Raw genomic sequence first — 17,057 nt, forward strand, 5'->3', positions numbered from 1 at the left:
TGCCAGACAGCTCTGTATAAACACTCATTAACTCAGACATCACCACTCAGCTGTAAAGCTCTGTCTCTGGTTTTGCATGCTGAAACAGAACAATACAAGCCAAAGACCAGGTAACTAACACTGGCAGATGAGAGAGCTGTCATCAAAAGATTTCAGAGCCCTTTTTGAAGGAAGCAAATAACCCAGTATGTGGGAAGGGGGATACTTTGGCACAGCACAGGGATGTGACCTGCCTGGCATTACCCAGGAGGCTCAGAACAACGATTTCCTTAACTGTGCACAATGGTTTATGCCTGTAAGCAGAAGAGCCTAAAGGGCTGTTGGGAGCAGAGCTGGGCATTCCCTCTTTCATGCTAAAATGCATCCTCCACCCCAAGCCCTCTGGGGTGAAAGGACATTATGTACCTATAGCATCACCTTTCAGATGGGCTACAGCCAACAGAGAGATGGAGAATTTGCACACAAAATCCTTGGTGTCTTTATTATTGTGGCTGGAATGAAACCCCAGTTCCAGTGCTTCATTATGTTGAGCAAAATTTTTTCTTTTAATTTTTTGAATAATTTTTCCAGTTTACTGTCTTTAACTGACACATAACGTGAGTATGCTGTAATAGGTGCTAAATAGTTTTGCTGTTATTGTTATTATTACTCCTTCGCAGATGGTGAGTCTGAAGAAAAGAGCAATAGTTATACTAAAGTATTAGTAAAGTATTATACTAAAGAGACACATCTCAAAATTGATTTTGGGGTGCAAATATAATATCATTTCTGTTTTCTGGCCTATATGGTGACAAATATCTACACAGGCTTGTGAGCCAGTCATCATGTAGTCAGCGTGTTCTGTGCACTGTGAGGATGCATCTTGTAGCTCTATGTGGAAGGCACTGGAGCTTCCCAGTGGGGTTATTTTTTGTTTGTTTAGTTTTAATGGGAACTATAGGAAGAAGAAGAGAAAAAAAAAATCATGTAGGCTGGGAAGTAAAGAAAGCATGAGTTTTAATGGGAACTATAGGAAGAAGAAGAGAAAAAAAAATCACTTGGGCTGGGAAGTAAAGAAAGCATTCAGATGTCGAGAACAGAAACTTACAGTTCTGTCTCAATAGATTTCAAGCAGACTTCTTCCAAAAGGTCAGAAGTATCCCAAGTTGAGCTATGCTGCTTCTCAGCTCCAAATTGCCAAAATGACTGTTCTTACCAGAATGGATGGGGCTACCTATTGTAAGGCAGCCACACATATTCCTCATGTTGCTGGCTGAGTCTTATTGAATGGCTGGGACTTTTGTTTAGTGTAATTTTTTGCTTAGTGTTATTTTTGTAAGAATTTCAGCTCCCATTTTCCGTATCCCTGTGCTAGAGACCATCCAGGACATTCTGCTCCTGGGCCTGCTGTCCATCTCCTCTGGGTTTGCATTTGTAATGCATTAGAGAGGGTTGATAAACACAGGCATATGTGAAGAGCAACAACAACAAAAAATCCTGCTTGCCTATGAAGGGCTTATTTAAACTGACGTAAATCTTGAGAAAATTCAGCTCCTGGGAGCAGAAGTGTCAGAACCAGCCATTCAGGCTTCTGCTGTACAATCTAGACAGGTTACGGGGCGATGAATGAGTGCTCTGAATCCACCAAAAAAGCTCCTGCAGGGAAACTTAACCCTAAACTCCACTCCTATAAAGATGCCCACTGAAAGCATATTGAAAACAAAATTCAAAATACACCACTAGTTTTTCTATAAGATCTCTTACTTGACTTGTGTTAGGAAGGCTGGATGAGGAAGGGGCAGTGAGGGATACACTGATGTGTAGCAGTAGAATCAACGAAGAATGGCTTTGAGCTTATAGCTTAGAGACAAGACAGACATTTTACCTGTCAAAGTACATAGTAAGCTGTGACTTTATTTCACTGCTGCAGGTAAAGGATTTTGTTTCTCTTTTCCTAATAACCCCACAGCTTTCTCCTGAGTTTTCTTCATAATTTTTAAAGTTCCTATTTTCTGTTTTAGTAATTTGATATTTGATTCCAAATTAGTAGTGTGGCTAATATTGATCTGCTCACTGTACTGCTTGGAGCTTCATTCTCTGTTTCTACCAGTTAAATTCCTTCCTGTTTGTTTTAATTTGCTAACATTTGCAGAAAGGACTCTATATATAATTAATAAGGATAACCAGTTGGTTAATGAGGATTAATCAATAGAGAATTGGTGTTCCTAAGAGCTTAAATAGGACCCGTGTAAATCAATTCCTGGTTATCAGATTCACTTGTTTTTTTCTTACAAAATTATACAGTACTTTTTCACACATCTCACTTGGGATCCGTGATGGGCTTGTTTGGGGATGAATGAACACTTGTGGCAAAAGAGGTTATTGGCATTGGACCCTCGCCCCATATGATGAAGAAAGGAAAGAGATGTGTAATTAATTACAATGAGGATTCCAGAGGGAGAAATTAAAGTTTCACCGTTACAGCAGCCTACCCTATAATGACAAATTATATTCTCTCCTTGAGTTTGCCATAAAGCAAATATGGAAAGCATGGAAAGAGTTTTTATGGAAGGTCACTTCCATGTTGTGCTTTTCCCATATTTTTCTGACACTGGGTTAATCTGGAAATCAGATTTACACAAATGTTGAATATTCACATCTTAATTGAAACACACTTTAACTAGTTCATCTGGGAGTTGAGGAGGAAGGCAACTTCCCCCCAAAATAATCACAGCTTTGGGAATCAAAAATCAGATACCCCAAAATCAGCAGATAGGTGGAATAAAATTTGTGTTTCTCTATGCTTCAGTTGTCTCTGTATATAAATAACAGCTCTGTTATAATAATTTCTCAAAACGCACAGTGGTTTTGAGAACATGGAAGTGAATAAGCATCGAAGAGGTCCATAAGAAAATCAATTCTTTTTTAATAGGTTTGGATGGTGCAGATTAGATAAAGAAATTACTCCCACTCTCTGAATACTACAAATTTTTGTTTCCAGAACACTGATAAACCCTTTTTATGCCTTTGCAGATCATACACTGTTATTTATGTTTGTTATAAAAATTATGCACATTTGCATGCTAACTAGGTCTGTCCTTTCAGTTCCTGCTCAGTGCTGTTCAGTGAACCAAATTACAAGCATTCCTTTTTTCCCCACACAGTTTAGACCAAACGTGATAAACCTTCCACATCTCTACCTCCTTATCCCATCCCTTTCAACAGCAAAGGGCCTCCAAAAATACTAAGGGCAGAGAGAGAATATTTGGCTATGGGCTCTAACCTGGCAGGGTGTGCTACCCCAGGTCCCTTTCTGTGAACATTACTACAGATCTGAAGCAGTTAAAAATTAATAAATAAATCCTATTTGTGCCCACCTCAGCCAGAGCAGAAGAAAAGTGATTACAGTTCTTGTGCATCAAGTGGTATGCATTTCCTTTGTATTCCTTGCCCAGCTCTTCCATAATCTTATCCACGTCCTCTTCTGTGAAGTCTGTAGTGCCCAAGGCAATGGATTCTCTAGTTAAAAACAAAACATACAACAGGAAAAACAGAAAGATACAGTGAAAAGTGTGATACATACCAAGGGAGAAGGAAATAATCAGATATTGGCAAGAAGGAGAGGCTTAAAATGTTATGGACATGCATATCTGAGGCTATCAGAGAGACTAACAGAATGGCACAATACTATCCACAGCTTTTCCACAAAGCAAGGTATCACACAGGCAACAGTCCTGAGATCTTCTTGCTCACCTCCATGGAAGTCTCAGCTCTGGACATCTGCTCCTACTCTGCCCATCATCCCAGAAGAGAAATTTCTATTACAAGAGAGGAGATGTTTTTTTCCACAACTGAGAGGGTCTCCTGGACCAGGAAGGAGCAGACTGAAAACTTTATGCAGAAACCTATTGCTTTTCCCAGTATTCACTCAGTAGCACTTCCTTTAAAATGGCCCCAACATAAACAGGAAGTCTGGCAAGATCAAGCCCCCCTGCCCTGGACATTTCCTTGACCCACAGTCTGAGCATCTCGAACAACACAAGAATGCAGCATCCTCTCAGGCTCCTCTAACAGCCAGTCTGTCCCTTGAATGAGCAGCAAAAAACAGAGCAGCAAAAAACACACACAATCACTTCAGGTACTCAGTGCAGTATCCACAGATAGGGGATCCTCATAAAAGGAGAAGTCTTACTTTTTCCCCCTGTGCATTTGCTCTGTGTAACAGGCAAAACTGGGAGCACAGAAGATGAATAAAATGAGAAGAGTGAACTGCACTCATTCGTAAGCATACTTTTAATCCCTGACAAACAGTTCATCACTGCTCCCTGTTTGCTGTACACATTCTTTTATCCACCTCCAAAATCCCTGCAGGGTTGCCTTTGAATCAGGATCATGGAAAGGATGACAGTGAGGGCACTTAGGAGGAGAGTGAAAGGAGGACCCAGAGGACAGGACTTGCCTGCTCCCCCTACACTGATGGCTACCAGGGGCAGAAGGGAAGATGTAGAAAAGGGCCCTTACTTGAATTTAAATGTCTCGCCAAGTTCTACCGCACTGCCAGGTGTGATCTCGAAAATCCCACTGAAAGGGTAGGGATGCCCTCCATAGGCAAACTCTGACAAGAGAAGAAACAGACTGTGAGTAATTGAATGAACGCCATGTCAGGAAAAAGTCTATGGCAGCTGTCTGCATGGCTCAACATCAGCACCAGGGGCTGGGCTGTTGCCAAAATCTGTTTCAGCCAGACTCTGAAAGCTGTTTTCCCTGCCTAGTTACCTTTTGGACTGAGGATGCCCTCACCACCTCCCTCCATGCTAGCAGTACTGCTTTCCCACAGCACCAGGAAAACTCTCCAAGTCTGTCTCTGTCCCCATCCAAGTGACTTTCTCTCAGTGGAAAGTCCTGCATTGAAGGAATCTGGCTAAACTTTGAGAGGCTTCCAGTGGTGCTATGGAGCTGGAAGAAGCTGTTTCTAGAGTAGGGAAAAATCAAATCTTCCAGAGGGATTTACAGGCAGTGAGTGGGAAGTCTTTGCAGAAAGCCAGGCTGATTGTACTCTGCTGCCTCAGCACACACGTCAGGCCAGGGAGTCCCTCCGTGTCATACAGGCCACCTTGCAGGGCCTGTGAAACACAGCCGGTGATCCTCGTGGTGTCACACAGGCCATCTCACAGGGCCTGTGAAAGCCTCTGTGCCCAAGAAGGAAATAGCACCAACAGGGGTTCTGGCTACTGCAAGGCACTGCATGAAAACACCATGAGTGTGTAGCCAAGTCATTCCCATTTAATGCTGAAAAAGGAAACAAAGTCTGTGATGCTAGTTCATCCATCCCCACACTACAGATGTTTTCCAGATCCCTTGACTTTTTAAATGGGTGGTTCTAATCAGTTTGCACCCCATGCAGACAATTTCAAAAGTCTTACATGACATTTTTCTTTCTTTGTAACTCTGCTGTTTCAAATCAACATTTTCCAGTATCTGGAAACCCAGATTCTGAGATTTCTAGACCACACTGATAAAGAAGAAATGGACAAAAGATTTTTCCTGACAGGGAATTAGCACAAACACATCTTCAGGCCTTAAGACAAGTCCCTGATCTAGCTGTCTTCCCCCTCCCTCATTTCTCCCATTCTCTATCCCCCTCCTTCACCACAGAATGGCTTTCCAGCAGTGCTCCTCCCATCTGCCATCCTGCAACACACCTGCACAAGCTGTACAGGCTGCAGTTACAGGCTGAATAAGAAGGACTACATGGGTCATAACAGAACATCACGAGCCCCTCCTAGGCTCCACAATGGACTCTGAAAAGAGAATGGGCTGAGTTTTTCAGTTTTTATCCCTCAAAACATTCCTTGCCAAAAGCTGTAAGTTTGGGGTGCTTTTCCATATGTGACCAGCCATACAGTTGTCCCCATGTTCTGCAGGTAGTAAAAGGGAAATGCTTCATACCTCTGCCGTAGATCTCGATGCCAGAGTGGAAGACACCAATCCCCAAGGTGGAGGTGTATTCATTTATCCAGTACTACAGTAAGAGAAAAGCCACAGTGGGAAGCATTAGTGGAAAAGAAACACATGATCTTGGTCTAGGGTACATCCCCCATCTCCCCAGCTCCTCTTAAGGAGAAGAGAGATTTTGAAATTATCTTGAGACAAACAAATTGAGACTCTTACAGACCAACAGAAGTGGGCACTGTGTTTATTCCGCTGGACTGGATTAGCTCTTAAAAAAATGCTCATCTAACCCTTTCCACCTAAGGTACTAACCTGCATTAAGATACAACTGGACCTGAACCTGCATAAACCCAGCTGCTACAGGATGTGTGATTATCTATCTTCTCACCTAATTCCTGACACTGAGTCAGTTTTATCAATTCACTTGCCTTATTTAACCTTCAAAATCTTCAGTAAGAGAATCCCTAATTATTTTCCACACACCTTGTAACATCACCTCCCAGCACCCCTACTTATTATTAGCTTGGTTTTAAGCAAAGAGATCATAGAGATGGAAGTTTGTTGCCCCAATTCAGAGAAATTTTGTTGCCCCAAGGTCAGAGAAATTTTCAAGAGGAGCTATGCAGTGACTCCTTTGTCTGGAGCCCAGTGTTCCCCCATTACATTTAGAGCAGAGAAGCACTGCAGTCCAGTGCATGCGTGTGACGCTCCTCCACCAAGCGCTGCGCAGGGCCTGTTTCCACCACGCCGTGAAGGACAGTGCAGACACCCAAACAAGTCCCAGCTAAGCTCATTCCAGAGCAAGAGGCTGTACAACCATGCCAGGGCAATGCTGCATTGGAGATAATTAGCCCTGCTCAGCATCAGTGTTTATTAGGTCAGCTGCAGAGCTGCACTGCTACAGAAATGATGTTTTCAGGCACTGAGGAAACTGCCCATGCCTGGTATATTTGCAGTTCACTTACAGCTGCTGTGCAATGAAGATACATCTTCTGGTAACTTAGAGCAATGAAATTCTGTTTTTAATCTACCACAGCGAGGAAAATGAGTGCTGTTCACTTGTTCCTGTACAAGGACATGACAGGCTCATTAAACTAAAATTCTCTTCTGGGTCTGGTAGCAGCTTCTTGTGGAACCAGAATAAGCTGCATCTTCCCTGTGTCTGGTGTCACTGAGCTGCCATGGTATGAATAAAAGCCCCTCTGTTGTCAGGCAGCCAGAGGTCTGGCATACTGCAACTACTGGGCTTGCACTACTTGCTTATGTATTTATGATGACTGCAGTAGCTCTGTAAATCACCTGAAAATGTTTTCTGCAAAACCACTGCTACTGTGAAAAAACACAGTAGCTTTGATATAAAAGCCATAGACCCAAGCCTGACTTAATGTATGGCTAATCTTGATATTTTAAACTATGTCCCCAAAAATGCTTGCCTGTGGCAGTACAGCAGTTCCATTTCCCTCCAGAAAAGGCTGCAATGCTTCTTGTTCTTCGTGATTTTTTAATCACAAATTATATATTGTTGCAGGAGGGCAGCAAACTGCCTGACCCTGGGTGGACTTCTGCCCACTGCTCTCTGCAGACCTTGTGTAACCTCCATTTACTTCTTCACTTGAATTATGCAAACTCTTGCTTTTAGGGTCAGGTAGCTCTCAGCCTCTGCCAGCTGGGACAGCACATTAGCAGTGAACCCTGGGTTGAACACCATGCCTGGTATTTAGGTGCCCTTGCCTTCTGCTGCCCTTCCCCACAGTTCTCTGTTGCCTAATAATCTTATAGCAGGAATATCCCTACTCTGACTGGGGAAGAAGATAGAGGTGGTGGCCACCCATGATACCATGGGACAAAAGCCTGTCTCCCCTGGACACAAAACCCTCCATTCAGTTCCTGAATCTCCCACACATCATAGAACTTTTAAGGTTGGAAAATACCTCTAAGATCATCAAATCCAGCCACCAACCTAGCACCACCACCATGCTCACCACTAAACCATGTCCTCAATGCCATATCTCATAATTTTTTAAATACTTGCAAGGATGGTGACTCCACTGCTTCCTTCTACAGTCTGTTCCAATGCTTGACAACCCTTTTTGTGAGGATATTTTTTCCTAATATCTATTCTGAACCTCCCTTTTCACAGCTTTAGGTCATTTCCATCCTGTCACTCGTTGCCTGGGAGAAGAGACCAACCCTCACCTCACTACAGCCTCCTGTCAGGTAGTTGTAAAGAGTGATCAGGTCTCCCCTGAGCCTCATTTCCTCCAGGCTAAACACTCCCAGCTCCCTCAGCTGCTCATCAGAATTGTGCTCCAGACCCTTCACCAGCTCTGTTGCCCTTCTCTGGACCTGCTCCAACATCTCAATGGCTTTCATGTAGTGAGGGGCCCAAAACTGGATACAAGATTTGAAGGGCTTCACCAGTGTCGAGTACAGGGGGACAGTCACTGCCCTGGCCCTGCTGGCCATGCTATTGCAGATACAGGCCAGGATGCCATTGGTCTTCTTGGCCACCTGGGCACACTCTGGCTCATGTTCAGCTGCTGCAGACCAGCTCTCTCAGGTCCTTGTCTGCCAGGCAGCTTTCCAGTCACTCACCCCCCAGCCTGTAGCACTGCCTGGGGCTGTTGTGACTCAAGTGCAGGACCTGGCACTTCACCTTATTGCCCCTCGTATGATTTGCCACAGCTCATTGATCCAGCCTGTCTAGATCCCTCTGCAGAGCCTTCCTACCCTCAAGCAGATCAACATTCCTGTCCAACTTGGCCTTGTCTGCAAACTGACTGAAGGGGCACTCATGGGTTAACTCCTTGGATAGTCTCAGTGAGCCTCAGAGAAACACAGGTTTCTCAAGTCCTACTGAAACAAGTCCCCCATGATATGGGAAGTAGGTTGTCTTCTTCCCTCAGGCTGAGCTGTTGTCTTAGGGCAACAATACAATCAAATAATGCCCAGGTCATGCCAGCTGCTTTGCTTAGAGAAGTAACTAATAGGAAGAGAAGGGAGACTTTTTAAATCAGAAATACTCTTGCCAGTTATCAAAATCAGGGCTATGTGCAGAGCCTCATCTGCATCAGGTTTTTTATTTCAAACAAGGAAGTTACACCAAAAGCACCTTGCAGCTATAGCTTTTTCTTCTTCCATATGAAAGGTTGTTGGATCAAAACAACAATAAGCAAACAAGCAAGAAAAAACCCTCTCTAAAAACATTAATGTTCTGATTCTTGACCACCTCATACGTGCAGAGCACTCTCAGATCACAAGCCTACCCTGTGCCGCAAGCACTCTTCTTCACAGCACAGAATTTCAGCCCCTGCAATGCATCCTGCCCAACTCCAGGAGCAGACAGACAGGCCTCAGGACAGCTCTGAAAGCACAAGTGAAGAGGAGGCTCCTCCAGATATAAAGAAGAGAGGAGCAAAAGTGTTTCTCTGGCTAATACCAGGTGTTGCAAGATTATGACTATCACATGGACATTTCTGTAGTTAAATGGTGTATTTTTCAGTGTTAATTCCTTTAAACGAGCTATTGTGGACTGAAACAAACTCAACCATACCTGAATTTGAACTGAACAGAAGCTATCCTGATTTAGTACTTTTTTCAAATAATTTCAATCACACAAGGGTGTTATTGAAGCAGGGTCTGATTTGCATCATGGTTCAATTGATACAATACTGGTATGACCTACTAGCAAGACCAAAGTGCAAGGCAGCTTTGAATCATGGCTGTACTGTCCTCATCTCACCCCTGTCTCCAGGGTGCTGTAGAATCTGCCTCCAGTGTGTGACTGAACTCACAGTGAACGCCTCACAGCACTTTGGCACAGCCCCCGGCTTGTCTCGGGAGGAAGCTATGCTAAAGTGAACATGTCAGTCACTTGCTGAGCTGGAAAAGAGAATCCAAGCCAGATTTGAAACCAGGTTTGTACACACATGCACGAGCTGGCCTTGTTTTCCAAGGGGTTTGCAATTCTGAGCATAAGAACAGCAGCAACAGTCAGCAAATACTCATCTCTGGAGTAAATCGGTTATGGCTTAGATTAAAAACAAAAATCGGCAGCCTGTTCAGTCAGATGAAGAGCCAGGGAACTGAATACAGCAATATCTTAAAGGGACTTGTGATTCATGCTTGCATTGCATGCTGCCTGGAAAATTGTGCCCTAAACCATACGCAGAGGGACTTCGAGCATTCTGTCTCGTTTCCGTCTTCAACAGAGAACAACTCAGAAGATAACAGAGGCAGGGAGGAAGGCTAACCAGGCTATAATCACTTCATAATAGCAGCAGATAGCCCAAAACTTCAAATCCAGAGAGGAACCTTTGCATTTAGTTTGTAGTGTATCAGTTAATAACTTTTAATGAAGGTCTCTGATGAAGTAGAATTCGAAAATTTTCAGGTTTTATTCAGATCTTCCCTGATTTTTTGTTGGTTTGGTTCAGAGGTCAGTAATGACCAGTGAGATAGTTTAGATTCTTTAGACTCTGCGTCAGTTCTTGTGTTGTTCCCTTCATTTATCCATCTAACAGAGGTAGAAGTAAAAGACTTACCAGAACAGTGAACCATGCCCTAACTTTCCAGAAAAGAAAGAAACTAAAAGCTTCATTATATTGACATGCATCTTTTAGGTCTAGAATGGAGAAGCAGATGATGTGATACTGGCAGATTATATCATCCTGGGGGTTTTCAGAGCAGGAGTTCCTAGGAACTCGTGCCAGAAACATGAGTGTCCAGATAGAAGAGGCCCATCCATGTAACTACTAACTTCTGCCATCAGCTAATACTGTACATTGAAGTAAGCTAACTTCAATACTGTAACATTGAAGTTTATCACTAAGTCTCTCTTCCCTACTTCAGACCTACTTCATTACTTTCCATGGTGTGTCACCAAAATCTTTCCTGCACCAATATGCTCAGCAGTTTGGCTAAACAGCTCCCCAGATGCTGGAGACAAGACCTCTTCCATGAGTATCGCAGATATTCTGAGCACTCGATACTTTCTCTGAGCAGCCAACACACTAAGCAATATTCCATTTATCACCACAATACTGACTGGATATTCCACTCCACCGGATCCATCTGAACAGATGCTAAGCTCTCCTTCGTTATGATCTGTATGAACACATAGGAAAGAAATCCACCAGTTGTTAATTAGATCTGATTTCAATAAGTAGCTGCAAACTCAGAGTACCCAGTGTCACAGATCCTTGCCGAGAGCTCTACTCTTCACCAGGTATCACACACAAGCATTGTCTGAGCCAGCATAGAGAGAACTTGGCTCTGACCTCACCTGGTGCTCTGATGTCCAGGTATGACCACACACTACTGTGACCGAGACACCTTTACCAGGGATGGGTGCAGATGATGAAACAGTAACTAACTTGTCCCTGTCTCTTCTCAAAGCACCATCTGCATGTAATTCAAAAGGATTACTTCCTTTTCCCTGTGAGTTCACTGGCAGAGCTTTGCTTCTAGAAGAAAGGAAAAAAAAACAGTACAGAATGATATTTAGACATTGCTAGGGAGCAAGGAGCATGTTAAGGAATTCGTGCCAACACAGGTCCCATAAGAGACTGTCAGCCCTACCACATGAATTTGACTTTAATCCTTTCCTTCTTGAGGGCCAAGTCACACACTGTACTTGGCCCTTTACAGGAATGTCTCCTCTTTATAGGATGGGGGATCTGGCTTGCTGAAGAGACCTTTGGCTCAACAAATGCAAGTGCAGGACACTCAGGGCAGTGCTTGCCCCTGCAGTCAAGTTACCTAAGCAGCCTCATGAAGACATGCAAAGGACTGTGTGCACTAACAAATACACTGCTCAGCTGTATCTCAAACAAGATAGAGATACAGCTGAGCAGTGTATCTCTATCTTGTTTGAGATACAGCTCAAACTGTATCTCAAGAGAATGCTCTGCAATGTCAAATCTCAGCACAAAAGGCAATCTTTTAAAGGCAACATCAGATTGATGCAGCAGACCAGCTAGGGAACATCAAAGTAATACCTCAGCATTATGTCCTGAGATGCATTGATCCAGAAATTTGAGCGCACAAAAGATAAGACTGGAGGGGAAAGCTAGAGAACAGCATTTCAGGAAACTAGCCAGTAAAATCCCAGCTGTTCACAGCATACAGCCAGCAGCTTCAGAAGAGTTTCTTTCCTCAATACATCTCCCTAAATCAAGATCCAGAATCTTGGGCCCACAGAGGTGGAAGGAAAGGGTCCATAAAAGATCAGAGATTATTCCCCAAGTAATGGTTGCAGGGGTGAAGGAAGCTTTACTTCAACTACAGACATGCAGAACAGGGGGCTTCCTGCAGATCCAGGGCTCTTCAGTCATATTGCAGCAGTGCTCACTTCTGTTCCAAGGCCCCAGGCATGCGCACAGTCCTGCAATATGTCCCAGTCCTTCTGCTGTTCACCCCTTCTGCCCTGGAGCTCTAGTGATAAAAACTCACTGTCATGTGGGATGACATCACATTTTACAGCATGGCTACTATTAGCAGGGGTTTTTTTGCAATTGGGTGTGACTCAAGCTTATTTCAGTGTGACCCATGTCTCTTACACTCCATTCCCCAGGAGTCCAAGGCTTGTGTATTCATCAAGTCTGAAATGCTATTTTCCTAATACTACTGTGAATACAGATTAAGTGGGAAAGGTTTTAAATACATGTGGGCAGAACAGCAACTAAATAAAGCTTAACAGAGTATTGAGGAGTGATGACACAGACCTGTCTTTGCTACTTCACACCTGGGAAAAGCTACCTGGGTGGGTCCTCACTCCAGCATGAACAGAACACGGCTCTTCCCAGATGGAGGATCATCTCCTATGTCAGGTACTCTTCACTGTTGGCAACAGCTATCAATCTGCACACGGGTGTGAAAGCCCATCAGGTCATTCCCAATCCAATCAGCCAAAAGCACCTGCTTTAGTCAGGTATGTTAACTTTCAGCTACAATTCCAGACAGTGTTAAAGAAACAAAATGCTGCAGTGAGGAGGTCTGTGTTTACAAACAGGCACAGCCCCCAGCTGCAGTAGGCAATAACTTCCAAGTATCAAGAAAAGCAATTCCCAGGATGTAGTCACTGGCCTGCTTGCAAAGAACCTGGCTGGCAGAACTGATTAAAGCTCAGAAATTACAGGTTTTGTTCCATGAGAGCATTCTCAAATACTGAGAACTCTGCAGCTTCAGTCAGCAAGAGAGCTTGTAGCTCTGATGAGGCAGGGATACAGGGTGACACAAGGACCCCACTCAAGAACTCCATACTTGGATTGGTTGAAGAACAGACATCTGAGGAGCAGAGTCACAGAAAGAAAAAGTCAAGGCATCCTTTGGCATGCAACTGCCTCTGTTCTGCTGCATTTTGAATGAAAGAAGCTTCTGTTCAAAATACTTCTCCACCCTTCAGGTTAATACACTCTAATAGAATAGGAAGTTCTTGGGAAACAACAGTCTGATACTTAGAACTGATACTGCTAAACATATTCCCTCATGCAAACCCAGAGATACGAGGAAAGGGGACCCAAGGCAGGATGCTCAGTTGCAGCCTTGAGAGGAATGAGAGGACAAGCCTCTGTGGGACGGCAGCAGCCAACTCTGTCTCAGCAGGTCTTCTAGTTCAGCCAAGCTCTGCTCTGCAAAGGAACTTTTCTTCTCTGGTTGGGCTAAATACATTCCTTGGCTGTGTCCTCAGGAAGAATTTTTTCAGAGTTTACTGGGGCTTTTCAGACATTATTATAATATGCATCTGAATTGCCTGATGCATGAGCCAACAATAAAACCTTTACAATCAAGAAGCATAAAGAGTTTATTTCAGAGGCTTCTAAAATGCTGTGTGTGGATTAAAAACCAATGCTGCTGCTGAGAGAGATTGGAAATCCACTTATGCTTCAATGTTGTGACGCAATGGTGATTTTAGTGAAAGAATATGAGGACAGAAGAAAATATTAATCATGCTGTGGAAAGGAAACAGTAAGCATTTCACAAGTTAACTTTTGTGTGTATTCAGAATATTTTTAATTAAAAGTCACAGGCAGGATTTAGCTGTGACAATGGGATACCTCTAGCATTTCCACTTACAGCCTCATCCTATAAATGGTAGGCACAGTTCTAGCTCAGTATACTGGTATTACTTGAAGTCTCTTACAATTCTCTGCTTTCTCCATTACTGTTTACACTTTCTACCCTGTTACACTGCTGCCAGCTGTTGTCCTGAGCAGAGCTTCCTTCCTGCAGCTACATCTGTGAGGTGTTTACAAGTTGACTGCTGTGCATCCTTGGCCTCAAGGCATGCACATCTGAAGCTGCTGCTCAGAAGGCAGCTGACCCGGTGTGCTCTGCACTGAATACAGTTCTCTTGTTGAGGAGAGCCAGCACTCATCCAACTCATGTTTCAGGGCTTGAGTGAGAACCTGCCTTACCAACAGAGACATAGGGCAACTTGCTGGCTGAAATAAACAACTATTTTCTGTCCCTGCAGAATGACCATCCCTGTCTCTTCTGTTTGTAGGTTCACACAAAGCCAGCCCACCAGGCCAAGGGTTTGTCACCAGTCATAACACTAATGGTCCATATCGGCTGTCTGTGTACCAAACATGGTATTTATAGCAGACTGCTTACAGCATACAAGAAGCAATGTGCCATTTTTCCAACCTCCACCTGCTTCCCTAAACTTCATTACTGACTGTGCCTGAAGGAGTCAGCTCAGTGAGCCAGGGTGGGACTGGGGACATCAAACAGGAGTCACTGAGGGTGGGTTGCTGGACCATGTGCCAGTGCCAAGAGCCTGTCCCACACAGTAATCTTATAAGCAGCCCTGAAGAAGGATTATCCATGCTATTGCACACCCCTTTACATGCTGTATCCCCTTAGTTTCGACACCTTTTATGAAACTCTTCATCTCAAACATATGAAGCCAGAAAAAAAGCACATCCATTTGCAGGATTACACTGAAATATATTCACTCATGGAATGTGCCTGAGAAACTCATATGTGTTAGAAACCTGAGGAAGTAATAATACCTTTGCCTTAGATACATTCACAATGACAAATTGAGAGGTATTGAAAGAGAACAGCAGCAAAATGATCAGGGAAGTGGCAAGACAGACATATAAGAATTAATTTAGAAGCGCTAATAGCTTGGCAAAGCAATGACTGCAAATGACAAATCTGCAAACATTTGAAAGGCTGACATGAATTATGGGAGAATACTTCTTAAGAATGGTACAAAAGATTCAAGCAGGAGCAACATACTTATTTTAAAAAGAAGAGAGACTTTGACTAAGTGCTTAGAAGATTCCTGGCAGCAAAAAAAAAGAACAAGAAAACATTTGTATGACTCAAAACCAGATATTGAGAAAGATTTAGTTTGCCTGTGCAAGACAGAGTATTGATCGGTCTGAACTGTTTTGCTCTGCTAATGTCAAGGAGGTTGTTCACATTCTTGGCTGAGTGTATTTCACACCTATCTGCATTGTGAGCCCTCAGCCCAGACTGTCAATAAGTAGGCTTCCCATCAAAGAGGATTCAGATGAGCTGAAAAAAATGCAAGGGAGATAAATACCCAACAGCCTGGACAGGAACTGTCTGCAGAAGCACAGCGCAGATGCTTTGGCTCTGGAACTAGATTGACCCTGACTCATCTGGTAGGTCAGCAATACGGCCTTAAGGCTCTCTGTCCTTCCTCCTGCAGAAAGGATGCAATCGAGAACTGTAATAACAAATAGGGCTGTTAAATGATTTTTCAAATGTGGAGTAATGCTGTGGCCTTGCTCAGATCAAGAAACATTAACATCTTTTCCTTGTTGGTAAGGATCCTTTGCTGTCTTCTGTGGACCTGTAGCATTGTTTCCCTCCAAAGAAGAAGCTAACCCCATCCTGATATCCAGCAGTACAGAGGGAAAACAGACATTCAGTGCATCCTTTGCAAACACACTCCAGTTGACTCATCAGTCCTGCCCAGCCAAAGCATCTGCTTTGTTCAGAGTATTGGGCTGCAGGTACCATGCACCCCGAGTCCCCCACAGAACAGCTGATTGACAAGCAGCTGTAGCATATCCCTCAAAAACTGTGCTGAAAAGCACAGTTCATCTCTGCTCTGACAGATTATTAGCAGAAATTTGAACTTCAGTCTTTCCAATCCAAGATGAACACCCTAATCACCAGCCATAGCTTCTCTGTCAATGTAATGCAGGCACATGTAAACTGCCCAGCAGAAGACAGTGAGAGATTCGTGCCACCAAATAAACCCGCAGCTAAGACTTTTCTTCCAAAGGCGTGCCTAGATCCCTGCTCAGGTTCCTGAATTTTTCTTCCATGATAGCAAAATGGTAATATGACACTGATTCTTCCTTATTGACTTGCCCTCCTTTGCCCAGGATGTTCCAGCCTGGGCAAACACAAGTACCTACTTTTTGGTTAACCCAGGCACACCAACAGACCATACCTGACCACCTGAGGCAGATTTCTTGTGATCTTTTCTTGGGTTTCTAATGAGAACATGTAAAACACTAATCTCTTTCAAGCTACAGTATAGTTTCAAACACCCTTCACCATGCTGTTTCCATAACTAGGATGCCAAACAAGAATTTGAGAGGGATTCCTTGCTCTGCTATGGACATAACTCAGATTATTTACTCCAGACCAGGTCAAATGATACTACATTCACATTCAAAACTGTGATCCTCCAAATTCTTCTTCCAATTCCCATTTACCCTGAAGTGTTTAACACCATCATTATCAGCAATCTGAATGGAAGACTTTCCCATTCCACTGCAGTGAGAGCTCCACAATCAAGTACAGAGAATCCCCAATAAGGATGAAGATCCACAAAGTAGGACTCACCCTGGGGATTCCTAATGGCAGCATTAGCACCTCATAGCCAGGAGTTAAACCTACCCACAGGTGAATCTAGATCCTTACAGGAAAGTAAAAAAAGAATGTAAGATTCCCTAGATTTTCTCTTTGTGCAAGGATTGTGTAGAATCAAAATTATATGATGTATAGGCATGTGAATTCTCACTCAGTCTCATTCTGCCAAAACCAGTTGTGTCTGTGAGTCAAGAGCAGATTAGAAAAGAGCAGGGTAGGGCCTGTTTCCACTAAGCAATCTATACTCCATGCTGGCTTTG

At 43.5% G+C, this 17,057-nt stretch overlaps 1 protein-coding gene across 1 annotated transcript in view; it reads right to left on the reverse strand.

The window, feature by feature from the left end:
• LOC121349533 (deubiquitinase DESI2-like) overlaps positions 1 to 17,057 on the reverse strand; it is a 50,565-nt gene that overhangs the window by 13,263 nt on the left and 20,245 nt on the right. Inside the window, exons 2-4 of the mRNA XM_041460078.1 lie at positions 5,929 to 6,001; positions 4,501 to 4,594; positions 3,357 to 3,498 (exon numbers count right to left, since the gene is read on the reverse strand). Coding sequence (XP_041316012.1) covers positions 3,357 to 3,498; positions 4,501 to 4,594; positions 5,929 to 6,001 — 309 coding nt within the window. The remainder of the gene's footprint in view (positions 1 to 3,356; positions 3,499 to 4,500; positions 4,595 to 5,928; positions 6,002 to 17,057) is intronic.

Source organism: Pyrgilauda ruficollis, unplaced genomic scaffold (genome assembly GCF_017590135.1).
Source record: "Pyrgilauda ruficollis isolate IOZ18807 unplaced genomic scaffold, ASM1759013v1 scaffold14, whole genome shotgun sequence".
Lineage (NCBI taxonomy): Eukaryota > Metazoa > Chordata > Aves > Passeriformes > Passeridae > Pyrgilauda > Pyrgilauda ruficollis.